The sequence below is a fragment of the Natrix helvetica genome, assembly GCF_964273705.1.
Source record: "Natrix helvetica genome assembly, chromosome: 2".
NCBI classification, from domain to species: Eukaryota; Metazoa; Chordata; class Lepidosauria; order Squamata; family Natricidae; genus Natrix; species Natrix helvetica.
In genome coordinates, this window is record NC_138552.1 from 122,671,539 (window position 1) to 122,690,808 (window position 19,270).

Below are 19,270 nucleotides of genomic sequence, written 5' to 3' on the forward strand. Positions count from 1 at the left end.
ACGCTGAAAACAACCATTACGGTGAGCCAATTGCCAAGGGCCCAAAATATGATCATGTAACTAAGAGGATAGTGCAACCATTGTAATTTTGAAATTTCATTGTAAGCAGCTTTTGGGTGTCCATTATAACTTTGAACTGTTGCTAAGTACCTGTTCGTAAATTGAGGAATATCTGTGGAGATCAAATAACTTTAGCTATTTACTAACTATCTTTAGTTAATTAGTAGGATTGTAATTCCCAAAAAGATTTTCCATCAGATTCAGGGAATGTATACAGTAGCTGTATAGAGACCTACGCTCTCCTCTGGAGTTGCTTGTCTTGTGACTTCTCCCGGTTGTGTCTTTCCACAAACACCATTTCTTTGTGCAGACTTATAGCTATCTCTGAACCTAATATGGTCCTAAAAAATTATCGCCTGGTAAGCCGTCTTTGGCCCCAACATCATCTACGTCCAGCCTAATAACCCAAAAGACACCATTGGCTTCATTTTTACAACCTAAAACGACTGAAGAAAGCTCAAAGGAACTATCAGTTGAGCAAATGTTTCAAACTCTGTTAAAGGGACAGGACGAATTAAAAAAACAACTGGCAGACTTAAATGATCAGCTCAGAGAAACGCAACAACAAACAACACAAAATAAACAGAGAATAGGGGTGCTGGAGGAGGGCACGACTGGGCTGAGGGAAGAGGTTAAGGTAATCCAGAAGGGGAATGTAGAATTTGAAAACCATATGATAAAGGTGGAATTTGAGAGAATGTATTGTTTTCTTAGATTCCAAAACTTGCCAGAAACAGAGAATGAAGATCTCAAGGAGATTATGACCACAATTTTAGCAGAATATATTAAAAGAGACAAACAACAGCCTTGGTGGGATATTGATTTGATCTATAGGATTAATTCAGCATACGCTAGAACACACAATGTGCCAAGGGAAGTACATGTTAAATTTCTTAGAAAGACCACAAGAGATGAGGTCTTAGGAGCTCAAAGGGTGGGACCACTAAAATATAAAGACAAAGAAATAACTATTCTTAAACAGATTCCAAAGAAAGTAAGAGATAAGAGGAAGAAATATTCCTCTTTAGCACAGAAATTATATAACAATGGAATCTGGTTTAAATGGTTGTTGCCAGAAGGAATGCTGATTTTCTGGGAGGGCAGTAGAATTAGAATTAACACAGTTGCAGAGGCGGAGGCCTTTATTAAAAAAAATAGTGCCCTCCTAGATCAAACAGGGGACAGTACACAAGATGTGAAGGTGGGAGGGGCCGCGGCTCTGCCAGCAGACAGGGGGAAGGACGCAACACTTAGAAGACTCAGATCACAAAAATGAGTTGAAACATTTTTGCAATTGTTGTTATAATGTAACTCTCGGAAGTGATACAAAAGATGATTGAATATATTGATTGAATGTAAAAACAAAAAGCTGCCAATGTTTATTCAAATTTTGATGTTTTTTCCTTTCTTTTTGGTTAAAGTTGTGAGTTTCGGGGGGGATTTCTACCTCCCGCACGATGTAGCTGTCAAAATTTTTCTACACCTATTTACCTTTTCCCCTAAAACATTTGTAAAAAACCAATAAAAATGTTACAATAAAAAAATTCATCTGCTAGTAGAAAGAACAAAACTATTGAATCTGTCTATGCTGCTGATATCCAGATATGATAAACATGCTTGTGAGGAGATACATAGTAGATCAGGCATGTGCTAATTTGGTTAAAAGCTGACTTCTCAGAAAATAAGTCAATCAAGCTGTGGTCATTTAAGTTCTGAATAATTATTCTTTTTCTATTTTCTACCCACTGACATCATTAGCCTGAGGTAATCAAAACAAGAGGAACCCTGGAAATTTTTTTAAAGATCAGCAATTTATCATTCACTGATCAGCTTTGTCTGGATAAACTTCTTAACCAAGTAAAAATTATTATCCCACAGTGTAGGAGCCCTCCCCTCAAATATTGCCAGAAAATCTCAGAGAGAAAAACAAGCCTAGAGAAGTCAGAACTGTTTGCAGAAACTTTGGTGGTTTGAGCAAGCCAAACTTTCCATAAAGAGCAATGTTCCTGCTTTTTCCAGATAGTAGTTTTATCGTCTAGTGTCTGAATGGTGTTATGAACTTCCCTGTAATAGTATTTGTTTATGCCATACCCTCATGGTGTTGCCCTTGTGTTATCATCAGTTGCACTTAGCTATTAAATTGATCCAATTTTAAAGTTCTATTTTAAACTAGTTTCCCCAAATACAAGCTTTGTCCTGGCCATGCTTTTGCAGTAGAGAGCGCCCAGACTAGTTAGATACGTGTATGTGTCCAATTAAGCAGAGAAGAAAGTCTGGAGCATGATCAGGGGGGTGGGGCTGGGGCTCTGGCTCTGTGTATATGCCCAAAGCTGGCTCACTGTCAGAAATCACTTCTGTTCTACCTGGGTAAACCAACAAAGTTAGAATTTTCTACAATCGTGTTATAAAGAACAAATAGAACTCCAAAATACATACGGAAGAGAAAAAAGAGGGAGTATCAGTGTCAAAAATAAAACTTAGATTACAAGAATTAGGCAAAACTGTAAATTCACATTTTTAATAAAAAATAAAAAATAAATTTATTTTTGAATGTGAAGAGTTTGTTTCATAAAGTTGTAATGTAAGTGGTGTTTTTATTTGTTGTTCAACCCTTACCCTAATGAAATAATTACTTCAGAGACACATGTGAAAAAAAGAAATAAGAATGAAAGGTAGGAGGAAAAAAGAGTTGAGACAAATAGAAAGGAAAAATAAAACCGAAAGTAATCCACAAAATCAAGATTTAATCCCTACCAAAAAAAAAAAAAGGATTGGAAGATTCCATTGAAGCAAAAATATTTCAAGCTTCCAGTGCAGTGAGTTATTTTTTCACAAGTAGTAAAATTTAAACAGTTTGACTATGTATTAAATATATACTTGAATATATATTAGTTATGGGAGCTGTCATTAGAGCCCCCTTAACTTTCTTGTACCTTTATTTATTATTCTGATTTGTACTGGCACTGTTTTGCTGCAGTTTTCCTTTCTTCTCCATGGCTGGTTTTAATCTGTGTTGGGAGGGAGAAGTTGGGCTTTAGGCCTTTGCAATATGGCCCCCCCCGGGGCTTGGGTCTCTCTCTTCTCCTCTTCAACATTCACATAAAACAGCTGGATGAGGTCATTTGACAGTATGGGGTGTGATATCATCAGTAATTTGATGATACCAGTTATATATCTTCATCCCTGGTAGGGCAGATGAGGCCATTGGGAGGCTGCGAAAGTCTAGATAACGAGAAACCAACTGACTCAACCCTGGCAAGACAAAGTGGCTTTGGATTTTGGGCCTCCGGAGTCTGGTGATTTGCCATGTCTGAATCTGGATGGCGTGGCATTTCAAACAGAATTTGTGCACAAGTTCTGGAGTCTACGTAAATGTACAGTTATTCCTCTATGCAGAGGTGGTAGTCATGGCTGAGGGGAAAGGGGGGGGGGGCTTTGCATCTTTTTTTCATCTTTTGGACCAAATGTGCCCTTTCCTGGACTGGGAGGCCTTGTTCACAGTCACTCATGCTTTGATTACTTCCCATTTGGAATACTGCAATGTTTTACAGCAAGCTATTCTTGAAGACCACCTGGAAATTACAGTTAAGATTGAGTATGGATTGGAACAGAATGGGCATGGGCACCCCTAGTTGGCCTACATTATATTCCTGTTGTGCAAGCTGCACTGCCTCCCAGTTTCCTCTCAGGTACAATTCAAGATGCTAATTATCACTTTTAAAACCCTACATGGATGGGACCAGGTTACTTGCAAAACTGCCTTGCCCTATAAAGGGCTGTGGGAAACATGAGGAAGAGCTGCAACCAAGCCAACTATCAAACTTGCAAGACTGATATCAGCCCTTCAAGATAAACCAGATTTGGAAACCAAAGTCATGAATACTAAACCTTATTACAGGATTATATTAATAGAATCTTGCAAGTCTGAGAATGCCTCCAGCTCCCTGCCTTTATTTACAACAGAACTAGGGAGGGTCAAGTCTGAGGTGTTTTCTCAAATTACATTTCTGCTTTGGACTAAGATTCCTCTTATCTGACTGTTGTCTTCTTTGCAGCTCTTTCTCCTATTCCTCAAGTTATTCTCGCAGTCTATTACACTCCCTGAAGGTATCTGCCCATCTCACTAGAGGGATAAGAAATTATATTTTTTTCAGCACATGTTGATTGCAATACTAGCATTTCCTGAGTCAAGTTCTTCATGAAAATAGTGTTCACTGTTAGATTGAGAACACTTTCTTTGTCAAGAAGACTTGTGTCTCAAATGTTCTCCATTTACTCTGTTAGAGTCATTCAAAACCTTCTAGATTTAAGCATAAATAAATTAGCTCATTTACTGAAAAGTTCAAACAGTGCTTCCTTTAAATGTTTCTTTAAAGAAAAAAGGAAGAGATGCTTGAACAATGTCAATTTACTCATTGGGTGACAATAATCTCAGCTGGGTGGAGTCAGAAGTTTCCTGTTACCTTATTCGCCGGTTTCCTGTGACTAGCCCAGTCTTTCCTCCCTATTATATCTAGAACTTACAGTGGATATAGAGAGTCTACACACCCCTGTTAAAATGCCAGGTTTTTGAGATGTAAAAAATAATCAGACCAAGATAAATCATTTCAGTTTTTTTCCACCTTATTATGGTTTGTCGCATAGTCAGCTAGACATTCAGACTGGATTTGGCATTTTTATTTACCTTTCGAGTCCTTCCCAAAGCCCTGGGATAGTCAGATGTGGATGTTTGATGGTATTACAGATATTGTCACAGAATGTAAACTATTCCAAGGAAAGCTGCCTTTTGCAATTGACTGATGGTGAATTTGTCAATGGCAATGGTAATCACATGATGCTCCAGTTGTTTCGGGATTGCACCAAAGGTACCTATTATTACTAGCTTTGATTTCTTTTCCCACAGTCATGCTAAAGTCCCAGAGCACTTTAGTTTCTTATTACTGAAGTCAACCAAATATTCAGACTGGATTTGGAATTTTTATCCATCTATTTATTAGTATCCCACTTTTATGATTTTTACAAATAACTCAAATCAGTGAACATATCTACCATACCTTCCTATTTCCCCACAACCACCCTGTCAAGTGGGCTGGGCTAAGAGAAAGTGACTGGCCCAACTGGCTTTCATGGCTAATATAGGGACTTGAACTCATGATCTCCTGCTTTCTAGCCTGGTGCCTTAAACACTGGAACAAACTTGCTCTCTTAATATAACATATATAATATGTTGTTAATATTTAATTTAACATATAAGCTGCTCATAAGATTATGTAGAATTCCCCCAAAAGTCAGGCAACTGGAACGAATAGTAGAGTTCATGATGTTCAAAGCAGTTCTGGATCAATATGTCAGATTGCAAGATCATCTCCTGTTGCACAGCCCTCTTCAGATTATACTAGAGATTTTCATTTGGATTCAGGTCCGGGTTCTGGCTGGGCCATACAAAAAATTGATGTTCTGGTGAAGCCATTCTTTTATTGATTTAGAAATATGCTTTAGATTGTCATGTTGAAAGGTGAAATTCCTCTTCATCTTTAGCATTTTGGCACAGGACTAAAGGATTTGTGTCAAAATTGACCAATATTGGAACTGTTCATCTTTCCCTCCTTCCCACACACCCCTTGGCTAAAGCCCCAGTTCCAGCTGAAGAAAAGCAGCCTGAAACAAATAGGCAGGGTTTAGGTAGAGTGCTTTTTCTGTTGCTGCTCCTGCACTGTGGAACATCTTGCCCTCCGAGACGAGGAAAGTCTCCAGTCTTTTGACCTTCTGCTCTATGGCATTGTGTGGGGAACACAGGGGTCCACACATCGATGGGGCTGGTGGGCCCCATAAGGAATCCCCCCCTGCCTGTATATGTAACTGCTAATCTCATCTTGGAATTCTCCATCTTTTGAAATTTTACAATGTTGTTTTATGTATATATTTTTGATTTTCCTCTTATATTAGTCTGTTTTTAATGCTTAATTTTATTGATTAAATTGTATCTTGCTCAGAGAGAAATGGGAGATTAAGAAGTGTGAAAAATAAATAATGCTGCCACCACTATCTTCACTTTGGTGATGCACAGTTCTGTTTTTGAACCAAAATAGGTTTTGGTTATGCCCAAAAATTCAGTCTTGGTTTCATCAGACCATAACACATTTTCCACATGCTTTGTCAGACTTGATGTAGGTTTTTGCAAAATGTAGCTTGTAGCTGGTCTTGGATGTGTTTTTTGTATGAAAAGGTTTCTGTCTTGCCACCCTACCACTCAGCCCCGAAGAATATGGGAGATTGTTGTCACGTGTAGTACACAACCAGTACTTGCCAAAAATTCCTGCAGCTTCTTCAATTTAGCTGCAGGCCTCTTGCCAGCCTCTTGGACTTGTTTTCTTCTTCATCATCAATTTTGAAGAGACATCCACTTCTTAGTAATGTCACTCTTGTGCCACATTTTGTCTATTTGTTGATGACTGTCTTCACTGTGTTCCATGTATATCCAATGCTCTGGAAATTTTATTGTAGTTGTACCCTTCTCCAGACTGATAACTTCCAACAATGAGATCCCTTTGATGCTTTATAAGCTCTTTGCAGACCATGCTTTTTGCTGCAAGAGGCAACTAAGTAAATGACAGAAAAACCCAACTAGAACTCCTGAACCTTATATGCACTTGATCAGTCATTTTAAAAGATGGCAGGTGTGACATGACTGCTGTTTAATGTCAGTCTGAATGTGATTGGATAATTCTAAATACAGTCACATCTCTATTATAAGAGGATGTGAATATTTATGCAGCCACATTCTAGTTTCTTACTGCCCCCCCCCCCCCCCCCATTTCAATTAGTTTTTCAATTGAATTGTGCAGCTTATATGTTATATTAAAGCTGTGGGGAAAATCTGATGTGATTTATCTTGGTATGATTTTCTTTTACATCTCAAAAACTTGGCATTTTAATAGGTACCAATAAAGGAGAATACAGTATTTGTAGTTCAGGGTTGAACTACAGTCCTTGGTGCTCTCTGAGCTTGGTTGTTTTCTTGTAGAATGTAGATGTTTCATTACCCAAACTAGATAACATCATTAGTACTGAATGATGTTAACTAGTAATCAATATAATGAAACATTTGCAACAAAGCAACCAAGATCAAAAAGCACCAAGGATCCCCTCATTTTAATAGTGTGTATAGACATTTTATATCCACTGTATGTCCAAATCCTACATACTGTACATACAAGAGAATCTCCTCCCTACAATTCAACTTTGGTTATTAAGAAGGAATTCACTTTCTCCTTAACAAAAGTTTAGACTGAGCAACCAGTACCAGATACCTAAGAGATTCTTAGGTATCTGGTACTGGTTGATCAGTCTAAACTACCTTCTATGGAAATGACCCAACTCCCATAAAAATATTTTTTGTTGAAATCATTCTTTGTCACTGACGTTAAGACTTTGCTATGTAGATGAACATTTGAGTTTCTCTGTGACTTGATTTGTAAATATATTAAGAATTAAGGTTACTGAAAAGGCATATAGACTTCTAGTTTACTTTAAAAACTACTGACCACTTCTGAGCTTTTCTCTGAATATGGTCTTGTCAGCCTGAAGACAGTAATGCTTATGTCCTGGACGTTCAAATTTACCTAGTTTAAAATGATTAAATACATCACAACAAACAAGTTGGGTTGCAAAAAGAGCCAATTATTCTCCATGTGAAGCTTTGAATTCATTATATCCAGGAAAGAAATCTTCCCAGGCCCACAAGTAGCTCTGAAAGACACAATAAGTGCACAGGAACTAGTTCGACCTGTTCTACATGGCAGGGTTGACAGTTCAGACGCCCAATGCCACCTTTCCTGCTCGATCTGCTCTCTAGTCTAAATCTTTCAGTATACTTTCAACACCTACATCTTCAAAGGCAAAAGAATCCACCTTTGCATCTTTTAAATATCTGACCAGGGATGTTATAGTCTTCCTCACTATTTATAGTACTCTTGCCAATCCTCAAATCAATGAGAAAACTGCATCAACTTTGTTATCTTCATTGTTAAGTCTCTATCCTGCTACTATTGTCTCTATCCTTAGTCATTGTACTAAGCCACCTGACTTCCCTCCAACATAACAGGTGACAAAGCCTTAATAGAGTTTACACATTTTGAGGCTGTCCTTAGTATAAAAGAAAAATGCTACCTTTCATCAGATAATGCGTAGAAGAAAGAGTTTTTTAAGATGGCATTCAATTTATATAGACAAGTGTTTCTCAACCTTGGCAGCTTTGAGGTGTTTGGATTTCAGCTTCCAGAATTCCTCACAACTCAAAGCTGCCAAGGGTGAGAAACACTGGTCTATGTAGAGAATACACTCACATCAATAATATCCGATTATATTAAAATGAATTAAGGACCTATTTCACAATAAACTTTGGGTCACTTAAAACAATCTGCCTACATTTCTAAAAATATCTGCTATATAAGCAATAAAATTATGTTTAGTTTGACACTTCAGACACTTTTTATATTGCAAGCCGGATAAGTTAAAACTACTTTTGGGTGAGTATAAAGGCATAATTAAGCTTGACTCAGCTCCATTTCATTTTTTTTGCATAAATAAAATATTTGGAACAAGTGACAAACTTCAACATCCTATGTGTGTCACAATCCTGATTGCACCATAGCATTTGCAAATGGGAAGAACTTACTTTCTATTTGCCTGCCTCACTGCACAATATGCGTAGAATGCTTCCATACATATAGAGATTGGTTCACTCCTACTGTGCTTGGATATCTTGACAATAACACAGGCATATTTTTTGAACTATAGCTCTACTTTATAATGTATCTATAGCAATGCATTTATTAGCAGATTGGCAATGATAGAACGTGAACTCACAGAAAAATCTCCCACTCTTCCTAGGACACTCTAGATGATTATTTTTTGGACAATCCTATTCTAGAGATTAGAATACTAATCTCAAAAATTTTAGTGTCAAAAATTAATTACCAACTGAAACATTTTTTTAGTTTTTCAGAAAGTTTTCATACGAAAGTATTTTACAAAGAACTTGTTTTTCTTTTTATATAAAAATTAACAAACAGCATATAATGAAGTTCATAATATTCCTATTAATTCAAAAAAGAGGTTAAGCCTAACAAGTACGCCACTCAGAACACAGCAGAACTGGTTCCTGAGCAAACATTCACATGATTAGTATGTACTCTAAATAGTTGCTTTCAATGTCATGTATGTTTCCTAAGATGTCATTTAAATAGTTTTACTCTTCAAAAACATGTTAACCCAACTGCACTTCTTAGAGCACGAGAAATAAGATTCTGAAAAAATATGACAATGTTAAAATAAAAATAATAATCTTGAAAGATATTTTCATTTCATCTCATTATGTTAAAAGTTTTTTTAAGTCACCCCATTATTTTTAAGTATGTTAAATACTGATAGGATATGGAAAAAGTGTGTGCTCTGAATTGATTACTTTAAAAAAGATAGAGAAAACATGGATTTCACGCATCTTATTCTTTTTCACCACACCCAAAAATATCATGATTAGTATTAGTTAGTCCAAAGGAGAAACTTCTTTATTTTTAATGAGAATAGAGGCCAGATTGACAGTAGTACAAATACTTTTGTTAATCTTGAATATAAAACAACTTCTTTGTTATATTATATCCTGGTAATTAAGAGCTATAAGGCTTGTCTATCTATAGTACACACATACATTTATACACTAGCATATTAACTCTTATTCCTCAGTTATCCATATGAATATACATAGCGTTCTTTGGTTAGCCATATAAATGCATTCACCTATTTAATATCCAAGTTATACTACTATAAAAAGCATGGTTTCTATAGAAACACGAATAGGTATTTAAAGTGTATGCATTTGTATATGTATATAATTTATATACGGCTTATTTCACAAAGAAACCAGTCATTTTTACAGATTTTAAGACTGAAAGTAATAAATGCAAATTACAGGAACACTGCAAAAACACATTAAGAAAGGTGATAGATATCCAAAAGCTTCAAAACATAAAAGCATAAAAGCAAACAATTATTTAACAATGAATTGTTTAAAATAAGCTAGATACAGTTCTAGCTTTATTTTTGTTTTAAAGCCCTGGCCATTTTAACTATTTGTATTCCCACGTCATTTTGATTGGCAAGGCAACACACATAGCTGTACTATATTTTGCCTTTCACATTCTGCAAGCTACCCAACTAGAGAACTCACAGAAAACGAAGTCATTAGCAAAAAGTATGAACGTGCAAACCGAAGCCCCTTGGATCAAAAGCAGCCGGAGGCCCCGGGACTAACGGCAAGAACACTGGGATGTCTTTGGCTCCAAGCTTGACAGATGCAGCGGAAGGGGAGCCGACTGGTTGCTCTTAATGGCGACTCCCAATGGCCTGGCGCTCTCGCTCTCCCGAATCCCGGGCACAAGTCCCGCCCCAGACCCTTGGCGGCTGGCTCGCAAAACACCGCCGCAACTGGAAGACTCCGTGCCCTTGTGCACGGCTCCGAACGCTTCCCCAGATCCTCTCTCAGCCCGCCGGCTGACCCTTCCTCTCCGATGCGTCTTCCCTGCAACCGCAACCAGCCTCCCCCGCCGCAGCGCTTCACAGCCCAACCCGCCTTACCACCGCACTTTCCATTAAACGCAATGAGCAAAGAGCCCGCCTATCTCCACCCCCGCTCCACCACCAGCAAGGCAAGGGATTCAAGGCAGCATTATCCGATAACTCCAGACCTCGGCCGCCTGCCTGCCTGCCTGCCTGCCTGCCTTCGGGTCGCCCTGGCGCAGCCTTCGCCCCTCCGGCAGACTTTGGCGATAGGCCTGGAGCAAAAGCACCTGCGCCTACCTGTTGCGCCGCTTGTCAGCACTTTCCTCTTCCGAGAGAGCTGATGGACTGCCTCCTTCCTCTGGCTTGCACTTCCTCCTCCTCCTCTCCTCCTCCTAGGGCTGCTGCGGCTGCGGCTGTTATCACCGTTGCGTCAAAAACGGAACATGGCGTCGGGGCCAGCTGCTATATATACAAGAGGGAACAAGCGAGAGTAGGACTTCCCTGCGCGCCTGGGTTCTGTCGCTCCCGGGAGTTTCGGGGAGCCAGCAGATCGCCAGTGGAATACCTCCTTCCGGAATCCTTGAATCGATTGCCGAAAGGATCATATGCCTTGCAACCCACTCGGCTTTTTTTTTGGTTACCAGTTTAGTTTGCGACAAGTGAGCAAAAAAATGGCCGAAAGCGCACGTTCTCTGGGTGCGCCAAAACAGTGTGAGATACCGCTGCTTTCCCCTTTCTGTGGGTGGCAAACGGAGGTTTAGCCCCTCTTCTGGCCAATCACCATTATGTAACGAAACTCTCCCGTCGCTCCTCTCATCTGGAAGCCCAGTAGAGCCTGTGACCCTTTTAATCATCACACCACACAGGCTGGAAAGAGAGGAAGGTACTTTTTTGTTCACCGATATACTTTCCGGACACTGAGTTCTGCTTGATGCCCATAAATTTTGCCTAAGCTTGATTGGTCCTTAATTGCTCCGGAAGAACCGAAGAAAACCTATCCCTCTGCACTAGTCTCCCCGCCCACCATTACCAACTTGACATTTAAATTTAGTGGGAAAAATGTTTCCAATATAGCTTTTCTTTTCCTTGGGATTAATTGCTTTTGGATTTCTAAGATTAATTTTAGAAATTTGGAGGAGAGAGGTAAAGAGGTGTTTAGCTCTCTAGAGCCTAAAAAGCAAGTTTAAAAAGTAGAATTGCTGCAATGATTAAAACCCTGTAAGGGGAAATCTACAATTTATGCAGTTTAATAAAGTCGTTAGAAAAGATTTTTCCCCAATGGTCCAGATGTCAGGAGGGGCATAAGCTGTTCAGCATGCAAAAATTGAGTATTCTTTAACATAGAGTTACATTCTATACTTGTCTATTTATCATGATAAAAAAACAGGTTGTTGTTTGACCAATTAAATGCCACACATCCTATAGCACAGCAATTTGTCATCAAGCCTCTTCCTCATCAAGCATGTGTCAAATAGCAACAGTGATAGAAAAAAACCAAAGCCAAGTGAAGAGCAATAATCTCATAACCACTTCTTTCAGAACACTGGAATGATTCTATTTGACTAGACCTAATGACTGCACTTAAGAATGCAGTACTGTAGCTACATCTGATTTAGTGACTTGAAATTCAACAGATTCTGTACAATCTAAAGATTAGGAGGAAACTAAGGAGGTCTCCAAAGATGCCAAGTCCGGTAAGATTATCATACAAGTTATTTGCAGAATTCACTAGTTAACCCATCTTAGCCTAGTGCTACTATAGGTTACGTTGTATGAATACAGTTTATATAGTTAAATGTTTCAAATTCTGTAAATGCAGAAAACTGATTAGCTGAATATCCTTAACATGCTATGTGAACACTATTTACCTTATGTGGGTAAAGTCTTCTTTGAGTCAAGCTCAACTTCCGATGATTTCAAAGCTTTATTCAAGGCAAATGGAAGAACTATTGCTTCTGATTTTTTTACTTCTCAATGTAGACAATAGCCCTGAATTCTGTTTTCCATCCCAGTAGTACCATACTGCTTTCAAAGCATTACTGAAATGAACTGAAACCAAAAGCCAATTTCACTTCTCAACAATTAAGTTTCTGAAATTAACATGGCAGCATTAGCAACATGTTATTTATGATGTAAATATAGCTTAATTTTATTTCAGAATATAAATTTTATAGTGCATATTGTAGTCTTGGCCAGTAAGTATTTGTTTTATCCAATTAAATATTATTACAATTCCTTTTGTATACAATACATAGATATGAATAAAATTGGATTTCTCAGTATGATTTTTGACAATACTGTGTTCCAGTTGAAGGTTTATTATAATGGATGATATATATCCTAAAAGTATATATAACATTGTTGAGTAACATAAATTGGAAGATACGATAGCATTTTTGTTTCAAATAACTAAGTACTGGTATCAAGGTTCCAATTATTACAACAGTTAATTATTCTCCTTGGGATAATTTCCTTTCTTTACCAATGGATAGGGGCAATACATGTAACATTATCACTTTATTTTTACTGCTGCTAAATCAACAATAGTAAGAGCCGAGGTAGTGGAATGGTTAGAATGCAGTACTGCAGACTACTTCTGCTTACTGCCTGTAATTTGGCAGTTCAAATCTCACCAGGCTCAAGGTTGACTCAGCCTTCCATCCTTCCCAGTGAGGAAAATGAGGACCCAGTTTGTTGGGGGCAATATGCTGACTCTGTAAACTGCTCAGAGGGCTTTAAAGCACTGTGAAGCGGTATACAAGTCTAAATGTTATGCTATACTGACTGTATAAAGCATTAAACATAGGTACAATAGAAAATGAATTGAAGAATAATATAATCAATGCTTTTATTGAAGATATGCTATACTACTTCAATTTCCTGTTACTCAGCATGCCCTACAAGTCCAAAGTCAATCCTACAGTATTTATCTTTTTATTTGCCTTATCAAATACAAAAAACCTCTGGAATGGACATGAGGAACCCTTGAAGGTGGTTTTCAATTTTGTAGCCCTTTGGCAACAAATTAAGGGATTATTTTTGAAATGTGCTGGTTTATACATGAAAACACTCTTTAGCTACCTCCCATTGCAAAAAGTTAAAACTTTGGGGCCCAATCCCTTCTAAATGTATCACCAACATGTTTCTTATGGCCTTCATATTTTCCTCAATTGTCAGAAAGGTTACCTTCTCATTTAGAATGTTTTATATACGTAAAAATTGCTGAACACAAAAAACCCTAAGTATGAATACCTTTTATTTACATGCTTTTTCAAGAGTCACTGTTAAAGATATATCCTAAAATTCCTTGAATGATGGTCTTTCCAAGTAATAGTCCCCTAGCTTTTATTCAGCTCTTCATTCACTTCTTTCTGAATTTCCTTTTCAATTTTTGATGTATCATACTCTAGTATCATATCAAATTGTCTCCAAGGCATTTCCCATTTTTTAATTCTTTGTTTGTCTTTTTCTGTAAGATAGTCGTCAAAATTGATGCCCTGGATATTGTATTTTGGATGTTCCCAGCGTTTTGACCACGGTTTAGGCTTCATTTTGACCTTCATCTAATATAATTCAAAGTAAAATGTGTTAGTATGTGAATATATTTCAGCAAAATATTTTCAAAAATTATATTTCGTACTCATAGAAGTCCCTTATTCATACATACTGATTTTTAGCAATGCTGAGAGATCAGATGTTTCCCAATTATTCTTGTAATGGGTGAACTTGTGTCAATCACTATCTGCTGACTGAAACCCTCAGGGATTATTATAACAAGAATAGCAACAAAAATAGGTGGGCTGTACTTCACACAGGAAACTTATTGGTCAAATACAATGCTGTGCTGGAACCTAAAATCATTTGAAAACCTTTGGAACTTGGCACAGTTTGTAGAGAGATCTTCATGCTCGTAATAAGAAATTGTTTTTCTTTGTTAACTCAAAAACAATTATTTATATTATTTTAATATATACAATAATAAAAACAGGGTATTTACCATATACAAGATAATCCTCGACTTAAGAATACTTGCTTAGCAACTATTCAAAGTTATGATGGACCTCCCTAGGGATATTTACAACCAGTTCCAAAGTTCTGATGGCCAGGAGCCCTCTACAGATGCGTGTCTGCATGTTGGGTGGTTGGCAAGTAATAAAAAGTTGGTAATATGGGTGACCTGATTTATGACCATCAAGACTGTGACGGGGAGGTTCCATTACAATCATAAGTTAAGTTCTGCCTGTAACCTGACAGGAAACCTCTACTGGCAAAACATTCTCCAAGCAAATAGAATTCTGTACAACAGCTTTACAATGCAAAATTATTTTCAAGCACAACAAACTGTTAGCTGCATGCAGCAGTTACCCTTTCATCTTACCTTATTGACAGGAACATCATCATAAAGTATGTAAGACACTGGCTTCATGTTTACATCAACAGAGCTGAACTCTGGCAGAGCATCTCGTAAATACATCAAGTTATCATCTGGCCTCTTCTCCAACTTCAAAACCTTGATCTCATGGATTAGTGGATTATATAATTCATAGCAGATTTCAACACCTTAAAATGAACATTATTTCTTTAATTGATATATCAAAAGCTTACTATGCTTAGCTAACAAATTCAGGTTTTCTTAGAATGGACCCATAATACGCCAGGTTTTAAAAATATGAAAGCTGAGTTTTCCTTGTGTGATATGGTCAATTCTTTGTATTTTTTAACTTTGCTGTTTGAAGCCGATACTGTTTCCTTTTGTGAATGTCATGACTGCATCCTTAAAAGGCATAACAAACTCTGTGTACTCACCTTGTCCATTTATTACATTTCGAAGTATGAAGGTTGCACCAAGTCCCTTTCCTGATCGCTGAATACAAATTCCTACAAAAGTGTTGCATTTTCCATTGGAATAGGGATCCATTGCAGAAACAGCAAGTATACTTCCTGGGAGAAAAGAAAATAATCCAACATTTGGAGAACCTACCGTATTTTTTGGAGTATAAGACACACCAAGATTTTGAAGAGGCAAATTTTTAAAAAAAGTTTTTGCACTCTGCAGACCTCCCAAAAATAGCCCATTTTTTGCAAAAACAGGTCCGTTTCCCCCCCCCCCCAAAAAAGGGCATGAGTAGCCTTTAGGAGGCTTGTAGAGTGCTCCAGGGAGGGAGGGGGGAGGGTAAAAACAAGCAAAAAACGGCCCATTTTTCACAAAAACAGGTCCGTTTTTTGTCAAAAACGGAGGCTTATAAGTGCTCCTAGGGGCAAAATTGAGCAAAAGACAGCCCGTTTTTCGCCCATTTCTGCCCTCCCCAGCCCCCGGGAGCACTCTGCAAGGCTCCTAAAGGCTGTGCACGGCCATTTTGGTGAAGGGGGCGGGGTTTCTGGAGGCAAAAAAATGCTGTATTCAGTGTATAAGACACACTCAGATTTTCAGCCTCTTTTTTGAGGGAAAAAGGTGCATTTTATACACCGAAAAATATGATAAATAAAGTCAGACCCATGGATTAATATAGAGTAAATGTAACACATTAAAATAAAAGTCAATAATTTTCTGATATAGCTTTGTTGCATGTTGCATACTTTCAACATTCTGGAAATCATATGAATAGCATGGGCAAATACTGCATATGGGATTAGGCTTTTTGCATGAGAACTAATGAGAAATTCTGATTCTTTCAGAATTAAATGAGAAGCCAGCTCACCAGCCAAGCAATTGATCAAATATATACGTATCAGCTCCCATGCCAATTCTATTATACTATTTATACATATTTATATAAATATACATATTACTAACTCTGTAACATTTAGAATAGAACTTCTGTCTACACTGAGTCCTATATTTGGTTATTTACTTAAGTATGGACAACTGTTACATTAATTTGTAGCCAAAAGTCTTTCAGGCTTCCAAATAGTCTTGGGGAAAAAATGTCACAGCTCGGCGGTACATACTCATTAAAGTTAATCCAAACTCATTAAAATTAATCCAAACCTTATGCAGAATTTCCAAAAAAGTCAGGCAACTTGAACAAATAGTAGAGTTCACTATGTTCACATGATGTTCAAAGCAGTTCCGGCTCATTTCAACATATAGAATCCTACTAAATTGAACATTATATATAAAAACATGTTTTCTTTTACATTACAGTACAATTATTTATGATGTAAGCAATGCCACATTCTGAAGTTAACATTCCAAATATAGTACTGACCGACATAAAATTCTGGAATATTGATTACTTTTCTTCTTTTTATCATATATTGTCTTTCAAGGAAGAATTTTAAATGATTTGTTCTCTGCCGTGGAGGGATGAATTCAGGACTCAAGAACCTATCAGACATATAAATAACTTCAAAATAAAAGAAAATTTGACTTGTTTAACATTTAAAGTGTCAGCGTTCCAAATACCATGTAGAAATAAATCAAAGTCCAAGGCAGAATCATCCTTAAAGTTCCCTTTTAATAATACAGACATGTTGGCAACCCCCCCCCCCCAATCAATCACATGCCCCAATCCTTTTCTTCCACGCTGGCATCTCCACCCAGCTTCTTCCGGTCAAATGTCGAGGTGCTGAGACAAAAGATGACCTTGGCTGCTATGAAAAATTGACAACAATACATTCCACAATTCTACTCCTTTCGATTCCCCCCTCCCAATGACTACACTAATAAAACATCATAGGAAATTATAAGAAAGTGTGGCAGGCCAAAGATTCTTAAAGGAACCTCTGCAGGCCTGACATAAAGATCAAATATAACTAGTGTTATTTTTACCGATTCTCTGATGCTTGTTGTTTTAATTCATCAATAATGATTGGCTTGGGAGGTGGTTTAAATTGTTCTGGTTCTCCATCTTTACTGTTGAATGGTGGAGCTGATAAAGAAAGGCACCCTTTGGAAGAATAATAGTTACATTAACTGCTATGTTTTAACAACATTTACATACCTTTACTAATTATGTGTACTGTACAACCAAACATCCTTGTATTTCAAGTCTGTATAAAAATTACGAAGACGCTTAAGACATATAACCAGATGCATATTGGCTTCCAATTGTGATCCCCCTTAGATATTAATATCTATACATGTAAAGGATGCAGCTGGCTTGTTGAAAATGCAATTCATACAATAGAAAAAAAAAGTCTTCTGGTATTTAATACGTTTATCATGGCATACGTTTTTGTCGACTAGGATTCATTCTATTAAATGCATAAAGTGCTAACCGCAGTTGACAAATGCAATATTTTTAAAATTAATTTTAATTAATGTTTTTAATTTAATATGCTCGACTGATACACAAGGTGCAAAAAGCATAAAATACAACTATTACATACCGACCCCTTCCCCCTTAAGATCAGAGTTCTAAGGAAAGAGCTGGGGGAGCCTGAGATTCTCACAATCTCACAACCGTTACGGGGCACTTGCATTCCGGGATATACAAAAACAGAACCAACTGAAATAGCAATCCCTCTTTCCATAGCCTCTAATGCGGAGAACAACGACAAATGCGCGCACAAGTAGGAAAGACAACCGTTTCGCACTCAAAAAAGCTCTTCCTTTTTAGGAATAGGTCTCCTCGGAAGGCAAAACACGTTCAGAACGAAAACTTACTGCAGCGCCCAACAAGAGGGGGCCAAAGCTTCCTTGTAAGAGCGGCCATGACGGTTTAGGACAACGCCGTCCAAAGAGAAAAGAGCGCATGCGCCTGAGACGCAACGAATGCTACGGCAGCCTCAGAGAGTCAAAAATAGTTATCGCAATGAAAATGCTATCCAAGCGATAACGTTCAGGTTTCAGTAAAACTTTTCATCCTGCTCTGCACCGGGCACGGTTTTCTGCGCCAAACTACCCCCTTCCCCATATATTGATATTCAAAATAAGATTCTTAAATTCTCACCCAGTTTTCCTGGTGATGAGAAGCCAGGTATTTAAGCCTGTGTATATTTTATATTAAATATACACAGCAATCACTGGTAAGGAAAAATCTGTTTTCACTCTGGCAAATCTGAGCCTTACCGTCAAATTCTCAGTCTATATGTTATGTCTAATGTTAACAATAGTTGTCTATGCCTTGGAATATCCCTATTATACCAAATTAATTTAGTATATGTTAAGCTCAGTTTCATAAATGATGTTGGGCAATTATAGTGCACAAACGTAACACATTTCTGCAGCCCTTTAAAGCAGCGTAGTCTTTGCCTGGAATAACGGCAAGCAGTTGTATGATCTTTGGAAAACGTGCAACTACTTTAAAAATTGCAGATTGGAGCCATATTTGTGTTTCTAAATATACACAAACACCCTTTTCATAATTATTTCTAAAATGCTATACAACTGAAGTGAAAATATGACTACCTTTGAAAAACCTCTGCAAGATTTAGTTTGGTGCAAAAAGTAGCATTTAACCTGATTGGATCCTGCCTGTTCTGAAATTTCTTTTCTTTTTTTATTGTTTTAAACAAAAAACACACACAAAAACATTCTTCATTACATCTTCCAGAAAGCATGTCGATTGGTTACAATTAAATTTTGTGCGTTACTACAATCATTCTTTATATTTCATTCATATTGAATTGTACATTTTAAATCAAAAATCTTTATACCATCAATATACCATCATTCTCATTTAACTATATTTGTTTAAACGTGCTT

At 37.4% G+C, this 19,270-nt stretch overlaps 2 protein-coding genes across 6 annotated transcripts in view; both read right to left on the bottom strand.

Moving 5' to 3' along the window:
* The window catches only part of ITSN2 (intersectin 2), a 77,369-nt gene extending 65,944 nt beyond the window's left edge, over positions 1-11,425 (bottom strand). For 2 of the 5 annotated variants that reach the window (XM_081945089.1, XM_081945088.1), the window contains exon 1: positions 10,918-11,417. The gene's annotated coding sequence lies outside the window, so the exon portion shown is untranslated. Of the gene's footprint in view, positions 1-10,917 lie in introns of all 5 variants that reach the window. The other 3 variants (XR_014174723.1, XM_081945092.1, XM_081945091.1) reach the window with 3 other exon arrangements.
* Positions 11,426-13,443: 2,018 nt separating this feature from the next.
* Positions 13,444-18,328, bottom strand: MRPL19 (mitochondrial ribosomal protein L19). The gene is made up of 6 exons (XM_081945095.1): positions 18,230-18,328; positions 17,393-17,510; positions 16,830-16,948; positions 15,427-15,561; positions 14,999-15,180; positions 13,444-14,183 (listed from the first exon to the last, which is right to left on the bottom strand). The coding sequence occupies exons 1-6, from the start codon at positions 18,276-18,278 to the stop codon at positions 13,959-13,961; spliced, it is 828 nt and encodes a 275-aa protein (XP_081801221.1). The 5' UTR covers positions 18,279-18,328; the 3' UTR covers positions 13,444-13,958.
* Positions 18,329-19,270: the final 942 nt, after the last annotated feature.

Excerpts from the sequence above, each read along its gene's own strand:
- MRPL19 (XM_081945095.1), bottom strand. The coding sequence starts at position 18,278 with ATGGCCGCTCTTACAAGGAAGCTTTGGCCCCCTCTTGTTGGGCGCTGC. Across the intron at positions 16,949-17,392 it reads CAACAAGCATCAGAGAATCG|GTTCTTGAGTCCTGAATTCA; the intron begins GTAAAAATAACA and ends TATGTCTGATAG. Across the intron at positions 14,184-14,998 it reads ATGATGTTCCTGTCAATAAG|ATGAAGGTCAAAATGAAGCC; the intron begins GTAAGATGAAAG and ends GAATTATATTAG.